Consider the following 16,782-nt stretch of genomic DNA (forward strand, 5'->3'; position numbering starts at 1 on the left):
GCAGCCCGACAGGAAAAGTTTGTGAGTGCTTTAGGTGACGAGCCAAATTTCTTCAGCCTCCTGAGCTTGAAGAGGTGCTGTTGCACGTTCTTCACCACACTGTCTGTGTTGACCATTTCAGTTTGTCCGTGATGTCTACTCCGAGGAACTTAAAACTTTCTGACTTCTGGGCCAATTGTGCGCCGCCCTATGGGACTCCCAATCACGGTCAGTTGTGATACACCCTGGAATCAAACCAGGGTCTGTAGCAACATCTCTAGCACTGAGATGCAGTGCGTCACTCGGGAGCCCAAGGTGATGGGGAACAGGTAGTCTGACTTCTGAGGCAATGAACCTGTAGAGCGTCATCCTCTTTTATGATGTTGCCCCTTAACTGATCCAAGATCAGCTTAGATTTGTATCCCTTAATTGTTGTTAGGATTTGGTCTGGTAAGCTGATCCTAGAGCTGTGCTAATGACAGACAATAACAATCACACTTACCTTCTTTTCTTTTCCGGTGAGATGAACACTCCTCTCTTTCTCTTCGGTCTTGCTCTTCTTCAGCCGCATCTGTCCTTCCATGCTGGAGGACTATATACGACCTTTGACCTTACTTAGCACTGCCTCTGTGACATGTCATACACACACACACACACACACACACACACACACACACACACACACACACACACACACACACACACACACACACACACACACACACACACACACACACACACACACACACACACACACACACACACACACACACACACACACAATGGGTGATATTGATTGGTGATGTGTGTAGGCCTGTAAGTGAGACAGTAGAGATTACATCCCAATAAGAAGCAGCTCTGACCTTGACAGATTGACTGACTGACTTGGGGGGTGTTAGTATGTGAGTGGGGGTGCAGAGGTGGCATCTTTAAAAGAATGAATAACATTTTGAAATTAGAGTCACTCTCTCTCTGTTTATATACATTCAGTGTCTGAGCGTCTCTCTCTCTCTGTCTTTCTCTCTGTCTTTCTCTCTGTCTTTCTCTCTGTCTTTCTCTCTCTATCTCTCTCTCTCTCTCCGATGAACTCTAATTAGTAGATTGTTCTCATTGAAGTGCCATTTTGTTTTATAACTTATACAATAACATCCCTAGAGCAGCACTCCCCTCCCTCCCTCCCCTTCACCCCCCTTTGGTAACCCCTTCCACTCTTTATTCCCATCTCCCTTTGTCTGGCCATTGAAAAGCCACTACTCTCTCTCTCACCCTCGCTCCCTCTGTTCTCCTCTCCCTCTCAGCTTTGCTCTGTCTGCTCTCTCACACAAAACAACAACAGCAATAATAAAAACAACAACAATAATCATAATAATAGCAGACATAATAACAATAATAACAACAAGAATAATAATAATAATGATAATAACTACAATAATAGCAATATTAATAATAACAATAATAATAATAATAATAATAATAATAATAATAATAGTAATAATAATAATAACAATAATACTAGCAATAATAACAATGACAAGAATAGTATTAACAACAATAATAACCATAATAATTATAATAACAATAACAATAATAATAATAATAACAAGAAGAAGAAGAATAAAATAATAACCATGATAAGAATAGTAATAACAATAATAATAGCAATAATAATAATAATAACAATAACAATAACAATAATGATAACAATAACAGTAACAATAAAAAAGAATAATGACAATAAGAATAATAAGAATATTACAGGGTATTCTATTAATATTTCCTCTGTTCCCTCCTGAGAGAGAGAACCAGCTTGTGTGTGTCTTGTCTGATAGAATATCAATTCAATTTAAGGGCTTTATTGGCGTGGGAAACCTATACATTTACATTTAAGTCATTTAGCAGACGTTCTTATCCAGAGCGACTTAGATAATAAATAAAAGTGAAATAAACATTACAAAATTAATACAAAATGAACAGTAAACATTACAGTCAAAATGGAATAGAGACATTACAAATGTAATTTTATGTCTATGGTCAGTGTTGTAACGATGTGCAAATAGCTGAAGCACAAAAGGGAAAATAAATCAACATAAATATGGGTTGTATTAACAATGGTGTTTGTTCTTCACTGGTTGCCATTTTCTTGTGGTAACAGGTCACAAATCTTGCTGCTGTGATGCACACTGTGGTATTTCACCCAGTAGATATGGGAGTTTATCAACATTGGAATTGTTTGTAAAGTGTTTGCTGGTCTGTGTAATCTAAGGCAATGCATGTCTCTAATATGGTCATACATTTGGCAGGAGGTTGGGAAGTGCAGCTCAGTTTCCACCACATTTTGTGGGCAGTGTGCACATTTTTTTCCCAGTTAAATACAAATTATTATTTTCAATGACAGCCTAGGAACAGTGGGTTAACTGCTTGTTCAGCAGAAGAATGACAGAATTGTACTTGGGGATTCAAACTTGAAACCTTTCGGTTACTAGTCCAAAGCGCTAACCACTAGGCTACCCTGCCACCTGTCTGCTCTTGAGAGCCTACGGAAACCTTTCTCAATAGCAAGGCTATGGCTCACTGAATCTGTACATGGTCAAATATTTCCTTAATTTTGGGTCAGTCACAGTGGTCAGGTATTCTGCCACTGTGTACTCTCTGTTTAGGGACAAATAGCATTCTAGTTTGCTCAGTTTTTTTTGTTTATTTTTTCCAATGTGTCAAGTAATTATCTTTTTGTTTTCTCATGACTTGGTTGGGTCTAATTGTGTTGCAGTTGCTGTCCTGGGGCTCTGTAGGGTCTGTTTGTGTTTGTGAACAGAGCCCCAGCACCAGCTTGCTTATGGGACTCTTCTCCATGATAGTCTCTCTGTAGGTGATGGCTTTGTTATGGAAGGTTTGGGAATCGCTTCCGTTTAGGTGGATGTAGAATTTAACGGCTCTTTTCTGGATTTTGATAAATAGAGGATATCAGCCTAATTCTGCTCTGCATGCATTATTTGGTGTTTTATGTTGTACATGGAGGATGTTTTTGCAGAATTCTGCATGCAGTGTCTCAATTTGGTGTTTGTCCCATTTTGTGAATTCTTGGTTGGTGAGCGGACCCCAGACCTCACAACCACAAAGCTGTATACAATCTGAGAGACAAGGCAAGAAGAGCCTTCTACACCATCAAAATGAACATAAAATTTGACATCCCAATTAGAATCTGGCAAAAAAATACTTGAATCAGTTATAGAACCCATCAACCCTGTGGTGCTGATGTTTATGCCGATATATATATCGTTTTTTGTGTGCTCTAGAACAATGGTGTCTAGATCACATTTGTATTTGTGGTCCTTGCGATTGGACCATTATTTTTGTCTTACTGAGATTTACTGCAGACTGTTCTAGTGCCTTTGACAATTCGCTGATGTAAATATGTTGAAAATGGCTCAAGCTGCATCCCTGTTTCACCCTACAGCTCTGTGGACAGAAATGTGTGTGTTTTTATCCTATTTTAACTGCACATTTGTTGTTTGTGTACATGGATTTTATAATGTCGTATGTTTTTCCTCAACCACTTTCCATCAGTTTGTATAGCAGACCCTTATGCCAAATTGAGTCAAAATATTTTTTGAAATCAACAAAGCATGGGAAGACTTTGCCTTTGTTTTGGTTTTCTTGTTTGTCAATTAGGGTGCGCAGGATGAAATTGAGTCAAAATATTTTTTGAAATCAACAAAGCTGAAGATTTTCCCAAGGTTGCTGTTGATGCATATCCCACGGTAGTTATTGGGGTCAAATTTGTCTTCACTCTTGTGGATTGGAGTAATCAGTTCTTAGTCCCAAATATTGGGGAAGATGCCAGAGCTGAGAATGATGTTAAAGAGTTTAAGTGTAGCCAATTGGAATTGGTGGTCTGTATATTTGATCATTTCATTAAGGATACCTCCCTCTCCAACCCCCCATTCTATCCACCCCTCCACTTACAGCACTCCCTTTCTTCTTATCCCACACATACAGGCTCCCGAGTGGTGCAGTGGTCTAAGGCACTGCATCTCAGTGCTAGAGGCATCCCTACAGACCCTGGTTTGATTCCAGGCTACATCAGAACCGGCCGTGATTGGGAGTCCCATAGGGCGGCGCACAATTGGCCCAGCGTTGTCCGGGTTAGGGTTTGGCCAGGGTAGGCCGTCATTGCAAATAACAATTTGTTCTTAACTGACTTGCCTAGTTGAATAAAGGTTAAATAAACACACAAACTCACACTCTGTTGTAATATCAAACGTGTAGTATAGTGTTACAGTAATACACTTTCCAGCTCTCTTTGAATCGGCCTATTTGGAGGATTAATCTCCGATGTCTTCAGGTTTAGTGGTTCATTTTTGGTTAAATTCTTTAACTCAACTTACAAGTTTCAAATTGTATTAGTCGTAGATACAGGATACAATATACCGTCCAACAAAACGCTTACTTGTAGGTTCCTTCTCGAAAATGCAACAATAATAAATAATAAAATCTAAAAATACGAACATAGAGTAAATGGCTCAGTAGATTTCTTGTTGTTGTTGCATAAGTGTAATCAATACAGGAAGTCACAATTTATAGTACAATATTTACACATGTTTTAGGGGGCTTCAATTGTGCAGTATTTAGTATAATGATGAGTCTGATAGCAGTAGTTTGTGTGTGTGTGTGTGTGTGTGTGTGTGTGTGTGTGTGTGTGTGTGTGTGTGTGTGTGTGTGTGTGTGTATCGCCTCAGTACTGGTACTCACTGTATATAGCCATATTACTTTTCCTCGTTATTCACTGTGAATTTCTTCCTCATGTCACTATTTCTATTTTTTTAAATTTTTTACTCTGCATTGTTGCATTTACTCTGCAGTGTTTCACTGTTAGTCTGCATGTGACAAATAACATTTGATTTGATTGATGAGTGTATATATGTCTGGGTGTGTGCATGAGTGAGTGCATGTGTGCTATGGTGCAGAGAGTCAGTGCAGGTGGTCAGTCCAGTTCAAGTGTTCAGCAGTCTGATGGCTTGTAGATAGAAACTGCTTGAGCCTGTTGGTATCAGACCTCGTGCTGTGATACTCTCTGCCTGGCGTTAAGGGAGAGAACAGTTCGTGCTGGGGTGTGTGGGTCCTTGACGATGCTGCTGGCCTTCCTCAGGCACCGTTTCGAATGGATATCCTGGATGGGTTGGGAACACGGTCCTGGGCCGTCTTCACCACCAGCTGGAAGGCCTTGCGGTCGTGGACGAAGGAATTCCTATACCAGGCAGTGATGCAACCGGCCAGGACGCTCTTGATGGTGCAGCGGTAGTATTTGGAGAAGATCCGGGGCAACCGAAAGGTTGCTGGATCGAATCCCTGAGGTGACAAGGTAAAAGATCTGTCCTTCTGCCCCTGACCAACCCGGGTTGGATTAAATGCGGAAGACACATTTCAGTTGAATGCATTCAGTTGAACAACTGACTAGGTATCCCCCTTTCCCATTTCTCTACTGATTAGTGTCTATGGCTGTCTGAGGGATCCACTGGTCTTGGTCCACTTGATGTGGATATGCGTGTGTGTGTGTGTGTGTTGTGTGTGCGGTCTCAGGGGCTTTAAGATTATGTTGACAAAAGGTGCACCTGGTGCCCTTAGATTGAGTTTCTACCCCCTAGTCCCCTCTCCTCCTCCCTCATCCCCCATTAGCCCAGTTGTTGTCTTGGGAATATTTAGAGATTAGGCACAAGCTTAATGGTACGATTTGAACGTTAATGTCTGCTGAGAGGCTTGGGGTGGGTGTTTTAGTAAAGGTTGTGTTAATCCAGCTAACCACCTAAACACACTGTTGCCTTTCAGAGAGGCAAAGAAGAAGTCTTCATGGCCTGGTGTGTTTATCTTTACATCAGTGACTCTTCCTTTCCTTTATCTCTCTCGCACGAGCACACACACACACACACACACACACACACACACACACACACACACACACACACACACACACACACACACACACACACACACACACACACACACACACACACACACACACACACACACACACACACACACACCCTGCATCTCCATAATAAATGGCCTTCCACACCCCTGTAGGTGAGTAGATCTACGTGTGCGTGCCGCAGCCTGAGGGTCGCGTGACTAAAACGGATGACCCTACTTGGGTCTGGAGATTACACCCAATATAAATAGTCTTCCCCTGACATCCAGCAGGAATGATTTAACATAGCCTTATAGGAACGACTCAGGCCCTTCCTGGACTAGGTTATATTATTCATTATTATGAGTCCAGTAATGAGCAAATGACGTGTCTATTTTTACCTGATGATCACACAAGCAATGATGTCTCCGATCTACATCCCATCACATTCATCATTACATTAATATCTACCTTCCTAGGCTGTCTGGTTAATGATGGCTCTCATTCTGATCATCTACGGAGAAACACACAGAACAGACCTGGTCACCCAGCCTACTGTGGCATAACATGAAATCATTTATTTATTCACCAATAACAACATTCCATTTATTAATCAATGAATGTTGATCCTCACAGGGGGTTTAAAAGCATGCTAACTGGGAGACATTGACTTGAGTTGGTTTTTGGTTAGGAAATGTTAATGGTATTAAAAGTGGCAATGCCAAGGTTGAACAAAACCAAAGCGTGGATTCACCTCGTCCACTGACTGCTTTCGAAGTTAAGGAAAGAAATATGTAAATATTTAATTTGGCTGAACCATCCCTTTAAATTCTTGGAAACGTTCGTCATCAATTGATATACTAGGCTACAGCAGAGATTTCCATCTTGATTGAAGGGCTCGGGGACTACAGTAGGCCTTGGTCAAAACTAAACGTGAAAGCGTTCACAAATAAAAGTAGCCTAATGTATTATCGCCAGAGAGTGCGCTGAGTAAAGGTAGATAGGCCTACAATTATTTAAAAATAAAAATGGCTATAAATAGATGCGTGTGTCGCGTTGGCTACAGACCTAACCTGCTTCGATAGTTCTGCTGCTCACGCCGACAGTCATTGCATTTTGGTACCCCAGAAGTACTAGAAGTACATTCATTTCCAATGGAAAGCTGTGTTTGCATTGCGTTGCAGAGGTAGTTGCAGTGCGTTCTGTGTGGTGCATACGTTTGGATTTATCGAACGTATGCGTCAAACTGAAGGTATAGACGGCTTGACAGAAATGGTAGCAGAAGGTGAATGTTGAACATTTGTTGCACACATATCCCGATGATGCTGCGTACCATTTAGCGCAAAAGCACTGGGTGTGATCGTGGCTAACAATTTGTGTTGATTGTATTTCCCCGCGTCGATGGGGAATAGCAGAAATAAAACAAGACTGTTTTTAGAATATATTTTCCGTATTCATAGAGCAGCGCTGTTTTAAACATTGAGACATTTCAGACACTGACTGACTTAACAGTTTATAGTTTGTCGTTTTACATGTAGGCTCCGAAGTCAGCGGCGAGGACTCCGGTCTATATTCGCAGTCTGCTGCACCTCGCTCGGTTTACAGATCAACTCCACTCCGCTGACAGCTGGAGAACGGAAGGCTGAAGCTCTCCACACAGCCTTAAAATAAACCTGATTTTGTTCTGAATTTTATTTATTCAAACCCTGTTTCGTCTTTAGTGTATATTTTGAAAAGCTATAATTTGTAGCCTAGTTATGAAAATATCCTATTTAGAAACGAATATACATACATTTACCATGCGTGTTTTTCTTATTTACCTTTTGCCATATAAAAAAGTAGTAATAATATTTTTCCACGATAATTGCCATAGGCCTATTATCATTTATTTTAGGATTATATTAGATTTTTTTGTGTAGAAATGTCAAATGTATTTGTTCAATAACAAATAGTTTAATAATTTAAGGCACATAAATGATGAGGTTTTGAGTGATCATTTCCTCAATATATATTTCTACAAATTCTAAAATGGCTAGTATTGACATTATTTCGTAGGCTACACACAACGAACATTACAATTCATTTGTTTCTAGTTGCAAGACGTTATAGAGTGAGAAAGTTTGATCTAGGCCTCCTCCCCCTCTCCTGGCCCCTGGGCAGGCAGAGTGGCTGGGAAATACCCCTGCTCTGGAAGAGGCCTGTTGGGGTTCAGGAGTGGACGACAGAGAGATGAAGATCAGGGAAAGACAGAGAGACTGAGGTAGAGAGAGATTAATGTCAGATGGAAGCTTCACATAACTGTGTGGACTGTCTCACACACACACACACACACACACACACACACACACACACACACACACACACACACACACACACACACACACACACACACACACACACACACACACACACACACACACACACACACACACACACACACACACACACACGCACACACACACACACACACTAACACCGGGTTTGGCCCACATTGTAAATATGAATTTGTTCTTAACTGACTTGCATAGTTAAATAATGTTTAAATAAATAAAAAATGTAAAAACATTCATACTGAATCCTTCACTCAGTCATATAGGTAAATAAAAAGGGCAACTCGAAGCCTGTGTGTGTTTAGAGGGGAAGAAGTACAGAACAGAGAGCAGTAGTAGTAGTTACGGAGGAGTATGGATAGGGATGGGGGGAGCTAGACAGAGGAGTGTCAGTCAGCAGAAGAATACAGGCTGTCTGTGTGTGAACAGGGATGAATCCTGCTGCTTCTCCTCAGGACCTTTATCCTACAGCAGAGGAACCTGTGGGGGGTAGCCTACACAGGCAGCACACACAGACATCTGATTCTGGTGATATTCCATGGGATTCCCATCAGCTGCTCCCGAACACTTCATTCTCCTGCTATCTCTTCCCTCTCGCTCCTCTGTTTTTATCTCTCCCACTATCTCCTTCCTCTCGCTCCTGTTTTTGTCTCTCCCACTATCTCCTTCCTCTCGCTCCTCTGTTTTTGTCTCTCCCACTATCTCCTTCCTCTCGCTCCTCTGTTTTTATCTCTCCCACTATCTCCTTCCTCTCGCTCCTCTGTTTTTGTCTCTCCCACTATCTCCTTCCTCTCGCTCCTCTGTTTTTGTCTCTCCCACTATCTCCTTCCTCTCGCTCCTCTGTTTTTGTCTCTCCCGCTATCTCCTCCTTCTCGCTCCTCTGTTTTTGTCTCTCCCGCTATCTCCTCCCTCTCGCTCCTCTGTTTTTATCTCTCCCGCTATCTCCTCCCTCTCGCTCCTCTGTTTTTGTCTCTCCCCTACTCTCCTCTGTCTCTCTGTTCCTGGCCCTAAACACCTCTGTCAGAGCAATCTGTGGTTCCATTCTGAACCGGAATCTTGGCCAGGCAGCTGGGAGTAAATTTTCCCTGGATCATCACCCTCACAACACACACACACACAGAGAGAGAGAGGATGAACCCCCTCACGATTCCCATAATGATTTACACCCAACTACAGCTGCTAATGGTTTTCTGCTAATGGTTTTCCTAAGTGGTAATTTTTCATTTGAATTACTAAATTCATGTTTAATTTAAATACAATTTTAAATTAATTACTAAATACATGTTTAATTATTATTACTATGACTTCTTTTGATCTCTTCATCTGGACATTTTGGGCCAGTTTCCTGCTTCCAGATGAAGCAGGAAACTCAATGGAGAATTGTGTGTGAAACGACTGATGTTCTGCAGCTTAGTGTTTTGACTTTTGATCAGGCATCTCATTCGGCAGCATGGGGGTCCTCACTCAGCTGTTAACCTCCCCTCCCCCGGGGAGAAGCAGTGGCTGCTGGGAGGTGATCAATGATGGACGACGGCTCTGCTCCCACCCCAGAATGGGAATGCTGTGAATGGATTGAATGAGAGGGAGGAAAGGAGGAGGAGGACGGGGCGATGAATAAGGACAGGGGAGGAGGGAAGGAGAGTGGTGGACAAGGAGGTAGGGAGGGGGCATGTTTAAACAGCCTGGACTTGAGTGACAGGGCTGATAGAGGGTGAGGGTTGAAGAGTTGCTGGGGGGCTGAGATGTGAGGGGAAAGTGAGCTTTTAATTCCCCGAGCAGAAGCAGATGTAGCAGAATGGCGCACACACACACACACACACACACACACACACACACACACACACACACACACACACACACACACACACACACACACACACACACACACACACACACACACACACAGCTAGGCAGCTAGAAGTCATCAGGGACAGGGGTGCACATTGTGTGTGTGCTTGCTGGGGCAGGGGGAACCTGGACCACTATAAAAGGGGCATGCAGAAACTGCTAAACACTAGACAGAAGACGACAAACGAGAGAGAGTGCGAGAGTCTGTCTGTCATCCCTTCATCCATCCAGAGATGGGGGTAAAGAGGTTAAACAAAGAGAAACATGTTATTAGACAATATACCACAGCAGCCCTGTACCAAATTACAAAGGTTCAATATTGGGTGTTGTCATGTTGTTCTACAACATGACAACATGTTGGGGGGACATTAAGAGATGGGGGTAAAGAGGTTAAACAAAGAGAAACATGTCCTCCTCCTCGTCTTTTCACCCACAGTCAGTCTCTTTCTTTATCCAGAACGCTTCTTTATTTCGGTGACTTGAAATGGAAACATTTGAGGATGTTTTATGATTTTTCAGTTGTACAAAACTGATCCAAACAAAAGAAACACAGATGGTGCCGAGTATAAAATAAAATAAATGGTGTGAAAATTACAAAAACAACTAAACAATGTCGCTGCACATATAAAAATAAATGAATACTTTGTGTTCAGTCACCGTCTCCTATTGTCTGCTCATAAGAGTCACACAAAATGAGGTCTCATTGGCTATCCTTCACACCAGCAGGGCCAATCACAATCACTTATTTACACCCCACAGCCAATGAAAAATATATATTTATTTACACAAACGAGGTAAAAACTGTGCCATTTAATCTACACCCCTCCCCACAATAGCAGCTATATACACCACCACCTCCACCACTACTACTTCAATCTTTCTGAGTACACAACAAATATTTGTTTCCATCAAAAATGTTTACAGCAAGAGTGAGAAAAACTTAAAACATTAGTATAAAACAAACGCTTGAAAGAACAGCGGGCACTTAAATATAAAGAGACCATTTATAAAGTTTGTTTCTGTAGTTTGTGAAAGCAGCACAATACAGTTTCCAGCTTCTCAGAATGTGTTGTGTGACCTGTTGCCTGGGCAACGCAGCTTGACAGCCAGTAATATGGTGAGAATGGATGTCTGACAGGAGAGACAGGAAGAGGAGTATGAGTAACCCTGCCCCCTCGGCTTTAGGCACTTGGGGATTGGACCCTGACTGGCCAGTCATTAATGTTGTGGATTCCTATTGGCCGATGCTGAGAGTTGTGGGCACTAATCGGCTGGTTTGTGTGTGTGAGGTAGGTACAGCAGAAAGACAGTCATAGCAAGGCTTCCATGGCTGAGCAGTCAGTCAGTCTTACATTAGAGTGGCCTCTGGTCAGGTCTTATGCTGGTCCATACACACAGATATAGAGAGGTAACAGCAGTTACAAACTCCTCCCTCTCTTAAAACTGTCCAATGAGAGTCATACTTCCCAGACCTCATATCTCCAGCTGAGCTGTGAGTCAGTCAGCTATGTTAGTGTCCTGATCATTTTTTGGAGTTTGTAGTTCTATGTGGGCGAGCTTGTGTGGTTAAACACACAGCACTGATCACATGATGGTGGAGACCCCTGAGAGAGAGAGAGATGGATGGATAGAGAGTAGAGAGAATCACCAACAGAAAGAGAGAGAGAGATGGATAGAGAGAAGAGAGAGATGTTTTATGGGTCAGGTCTTCTCCTGTCCAGTGACTCCAACAGCTTTCTCAGCCAGCCGGGGCTTCTGTGCAGCGGCGTGTGTGTGTGTGTCGGGGTGTGTGTGCAGAGCCAGGAAGGGGTTGGCGGTGATGGTGCCGTGGGCGTTGGAGGAGGAAAGAAGGGAGGTGATGGGCAGCTGAGCAGAGGAGAGAGGGATGGAGGGAAGCTGGGAGGAGGAGAAAGACTGGAGTTGGTGGAGGTCTTGTTGTTGCTGCATCAACTGGTAAAATAACACCTGCTGCTGGTCCTGGGAGAGAGAGAGAGAGAGAGAGGGAGGGAGGGAGGGAGGGAGGGAGGGAGGGAGGGAGGGAGGGAGGGAGGGAGGGAGGGAGGGAGAGGGAGGGGAGGGAGGAGGGAGAGGAGAGAGGGGGGAGGGAGGGAGAGAGGAGAGAGAGGGGAGAGAGAGAGAGAGAGGGGGGAAAGGGAGGGAGAGGGGGAGAGAGAGAGAGGAGAGAGAGAGAGAGAGAGAGGGAGAGAGAGAGAGAGGGAGAGAGAGAGGGAGAGAGGGAGAGAGAGAGGAGAGAGGGGAGAGAGAGAGAGAGAGAGAGAGAGAGAGAGAGGGGGAGAGAGAGAGAGGGGGAGAGCGAGAGAGAGAGGGAGAGAGAGAGTGAGAGAGGGGGGGGAGAAAGGGAGGGAGAGGGGGGATAAAGAGAGAGAGAGAGAGGGATAGAGAGAGGGGAGGGGCAGAGAGAGAGAGAGAGAGAGAGAGTATTTAATAAATTATTTAATTTTCTTGTTTAACACAACACACAACAAATCTACTAACCCTACAGATTTTATGAATTGAAAAATCATGGTGGAGTATACATGTTTTAATTTCCAATTGATGTAATCCATTAATGGTTTTACTTGTCTGAATCGAATATGGCCATTTCTTATCATGAGGGGAAGAGAATATATTCCTGAACTGTAGGCTACACATTTTACATTGGAAACTAAATTGTAATTATGTTCTATTTTGAATCAAATGTTATTCTACTATAATGCGGATATTGGAGAATATTTATTTATTTGTAGAACAACATGACAACACCCAATATTGAACCTTTGTAATTTGGTACAGGGCTGCTGTGGTATATTGCACTTTACTGAAGAAACTATGTCTGAAATAGAAAGAAATGTGGTAGGGAAAGTCATTTTATGACGGTATTGAAATTGTCTATCACACACTGAAGCAATCCACATCACTTTCATTTAAATGTGGTCGGCCAATAAATTAAAAGTTCTTCTTCAATAACTGTATTTTCGCAAAGTTATAATCATCATTATGAACATAGGTTACATTACCAGTCAAATCATTTAATTTCAGTTGTAATGTCTTTCTTCCAAATCTCTTTTTAATATTTCGATTTGGTTGTTCCTGATAGGATGCGTCTTCATTAGGGTGGGAGTAGATGTCATAAGGTGAATGCACCAATTTGTAAGTCGCTCTGGATAAGAGCGTCTGCTAAATGACTTAAATGTAATGTAAATGTAATGTAAATGAGTAGTGAAGGAGGACCACGACCATTTCTGCTGTCTAATATCCAGCCAGGGTGACACCGTAACAGCGTCAAATCACTAGTTTGATTCCTCTCTTTTTCTCGTTGCAACCAGGGTTATTTCATCTCTGTATTCAAACAGGCCTTAATGTCCCAAAAATGCTGCAGTTGTAGCCTACCGTCCAATGAGGCCTCCGTATCTCAAAGCCATATCAAAGATCTTGGTTGCAAAATAGTTGCTATTGAGCTCAAAACGGAGAGCGGAGAAATAAAAAACCTGTTCCTACCGAAAGCTGATAACCTCCAAGTGTGACAACGAGACAGCTGTGTTTTGCCTGGCAATAGGATTTTAAAAGGTTATTCAAATCAGAACACTTTGTTTTCTCTCGGAGCATTTGAGAGTGGTTTGGTCAACACAGCAGCAGGCCCCTGAGAAACAGGTACAGGAGCAGACAGACACTGTCATTACAGGAATCACGAGGATAATGTACTTTACTGTTCGACCAAAATCATGGTTTTAGCTTCCTAAACATTTTGAGTGAGGTGACCATGTAGAATGTGCAGCTCGCACTGATGCAACCAATTAAAAATGGAACTCGCACAGCCAAGTCAAAGGGCCACAATATGCGACTAAATGGTGTCAGAACGGAGCCCTGGTGTGTGTGTGTGTGTGTGTTTACCGCAGAGGGCTGTGAAGACAGTAGCTGTTGTAGTTGGTTCTGGTGCAGTAAGAGCCTCTGCTGCTCAGACAAGGCACCCAACCTGAGTGAAAACACACAAAGACAGACACGCAGTTAGAAAACTACAACACACACAAGAACACAAGAACACACACTCTCTCAGGCAGGGAGGGAGAAAATATAACGACATCAACTTGAAACTAAAGACACGAGAAACAACCATGTCAATCAATGGAAGGACAGACAGGTAGCCATGCAGCCAGCGAGCCAGACTACCAGGAATCCATGTAGCCAGACTACCAGGAATCCATGCAGCCAGACTACCAGGTATCCATGCAGCCAGCAGCCAGACTACCAGGAATCCATGTAGCCAGACTACCAGGAATCCATGCAGCCAGACTACCAGGAATCCATGTAGCCAGACTACCAGGAATCCATGTAGCCAGACTACCAGGAATCCATGTAGCCAGACTACCAGGAATCCATGCAGCCAGCCAGACAGACAACCAGGTAGCCATGCAGCCAGCCAGACAGACAACCAGGTAGCCATGCAGCCAGCCAGACAGACAACCAGGTAGCCATGCAGCCAGCCAGACAGACTACCAGGTAGCCATGCAGCCAGCCAGACAGACTACCAGGTAGCCATGCAGTCAGCCAGCCAGACAACCAGGAAGCCATGCAGTCAGCCAGCCAGACTACCAGGTAGCCATGCAGCCAGACAGACAGACTACCAGGTAGCCATGCAGTCAGCCAGCCAGACTACCAGGTAGCCATGCAGTCAGCCAGACAGACTACCAGGTATCCATGCAGCCAGTCAGACAGGCAGTAGTGTACATACCTGGTGTTGATGGAGCTGGAGATGGGCACAGCGGTGCTGGGGCCCGGTGAGGAGGTATGTGTGTAGCTGTATGTGTGAGGGCTGGAAGTGGTCTGTATGACTCTGTTCAGAACCCCCACTATCCCCCCCATCCCAAGCCCAGCTCCCCCTCCCAGCAGCATTGTTCCCATGGCAACCCCGTTGAGCTGAGGTGGCTGGGGGGGGCTGTGGGAGATGGAGGGGGGGGTGGAGAGCGAAGAGGTAGAGCCACCACTACTGCGGCCACACGACACGCTATCCTGCGAGAGAGACAGAGAAAGAGAAAGTTCTTTGTTTACCAATATCAGCATAACCAGTGTGCAATATCAGCATAACCAGTGTGCAATGACAGCATAACCAGTGTGTAATGACAGCATAACCAGTGTGCAATGACAGCATAACCAGTGTGCAATGACAGCATAACCAGTGTGCAATGACAGCATAACCAGTGTGTAATGACAGCATAACAGCATAACCAGTGTGCAATGACAGCATAACAGCATAACCAGTGTGCAATGACAGCATAACCAGTGTGCAATGACAGCATAACCAGTGTGCAATGACAGCATAACCAGTGTGTAATGACAGCATAACCAGTGTGTAATGACAGCATAACAGCATAACCAGTGTGCAATGACAGCATAACCCGTGTGTAATGACAGCATAACAGCATAACTAGTGTGTAATGACAGCATAACCAGTGTGTAATGACAGCATAACAGCATAACCAGTGTGCAATGACAGCATAACCAGTGTGTAATGACAGCATAACAGCATAACTAGTGTGTAATGACAGCATAACTAGTGTGTAATGACAGCATAACTAGTGTGTAATGACAGCATAACAGCATAACTAGTGTGTAATGACAGCATAACAGCATAACTAGTGTGTAATGACAGCATAACCAGTGTGTAATGACAGCATAACCAGTGTGTAATGACAGCATAACCAGTGTGTAACGACAGCATAACCAGTGTGTAACGATAGCATAACCAGTGTGTAACGACAGCATAACCAGTGTGTAACGACAGCATAACCAGTGTGTAATGACAGCATAACCAGTGTGTAACGACAGCATAACCAGTGTGTAATGATAGCATAACAGCATAACCAGTGTGTAACGACAGCATAACCAGTGTGTAACGACAGCATAACTAGTGTGTAACGACAGCATAACTAGTGTGTAACGACAGCATAACTAGTGTGTAATGACAGCATAACTAGTGTGTAATGACAGCATAACCAGTGTGTAATGACAGCATAACTAGTGTGTAATGACAGCATAACAGCATAACTAGTGTGTAATACAGCATAACCAGTGTGTAATGACAGCATAACCAGTGTGTAACGACAGCATAACCAGTGTGTAATGACAGCATAACAGCATAACCAGTGTGTAATGACAGCATAACTAGTGTGTAATGACAGCATAACTAGTGTGTAATGACAGCATAACAGCATAACTAGTGTGTAATGACAGCATAACCAGTGTGTAATGACAGCATAACCAGTGTGTAACGACAGCATAACCAGTGTGTAATGACAGCATAACCAGTGTGTAACGACAGCATAACCAGTGTGTAACGACAGCATAACCAGTGTGTAACGACAGCATAACCAGTGTGTAACGACAGCATAACCAGTGTGTAATGATAGCATAACAGCATAACCAGTGTGTAACGACAGCATAACTAGTGTGTAACGACAGCATAACCAGTGTGTAATGACAGCATAACAGCATAACTAGTGTGTAATATCAGCATAACCAGTGTGTAACGACAGCATAACCAGTGTGTAACGACAGCATAACCAGTGTGTAATGACAGCATAACCAGTGTGTAATGACAGCATAACTAGTGTGTAACGACAGCATAACTAGTGTGCTACCTGGGTAATGGTGCTGCCTTACCTGAGCAGGTAGAGAGGAGTCACCCTTCACATCTGAAACATACAACATCACACAGTCAGACAGTGA

The 16,782-nt window shown here is 43.3% G+C and overlaps 1 protein-coding gene across 5 annotated transcripts in view; it reads right to left on the reverse strand.

The window, feature by feature from the left end:
* Nucleotides 1-10,507: 10,507 nt before the first annotated feature.
* LOC124039503 (protein AF-10-like) overlaps nucleotides 10,508-16,782 on the reverse strand; it is a 98,849-nt gene continuing 92,574 nt past the window's right edge. For all 5 annotated transcript variants that reach the window (XM_046355532.1, XM_046355534.1, XM_046355531.1 and 2 more), the window contains 4 exons: nucleotides 16,717-16,748; nucleotides 14,789-15,066; nucleotides 13,951-14,032; nucleotides 10,508-12,036 (listed from right to left, as the gene is read on the reverse strand). In XM_046355532.1, the coding sequence (XP_046211488.1) occupies nucleotides 11,761-12,036; nucleotides 13,951-14,032; nucleotides 14,789-15,066; nucleotides 16,717-16,748 (668 nt within the window). In that variant the 3' untranslated portion in view covers nucleotides 10,508-11,760. The remainder of the gene's footprint in view (nucleotides 12,037-13,950; nucleotides 14,033-14,788; nucleotides 15,067-16,716; nucleotides 16,749-16,782) is intronic.

The sequence above is a fragment of the Oncorhynchus gorbuscha genome, linkage group LG07 (genome assembly GCF_021184085.1).
Source record: "Oncorhynchus gorbuscha isolate QuinsamMale2020 ecotype Even-year linkage group LG07, OgorEven_v1.0, whole genome shotgun sequence".
NCBI classification, from domain to species: domain Eukaryota; kingdom Metazoa; phylum Chordata; class Actinopteri; order Salmoniformes; family Salmonidae; genus Oncorhynchus; species Oncorhynchus gorbuscha.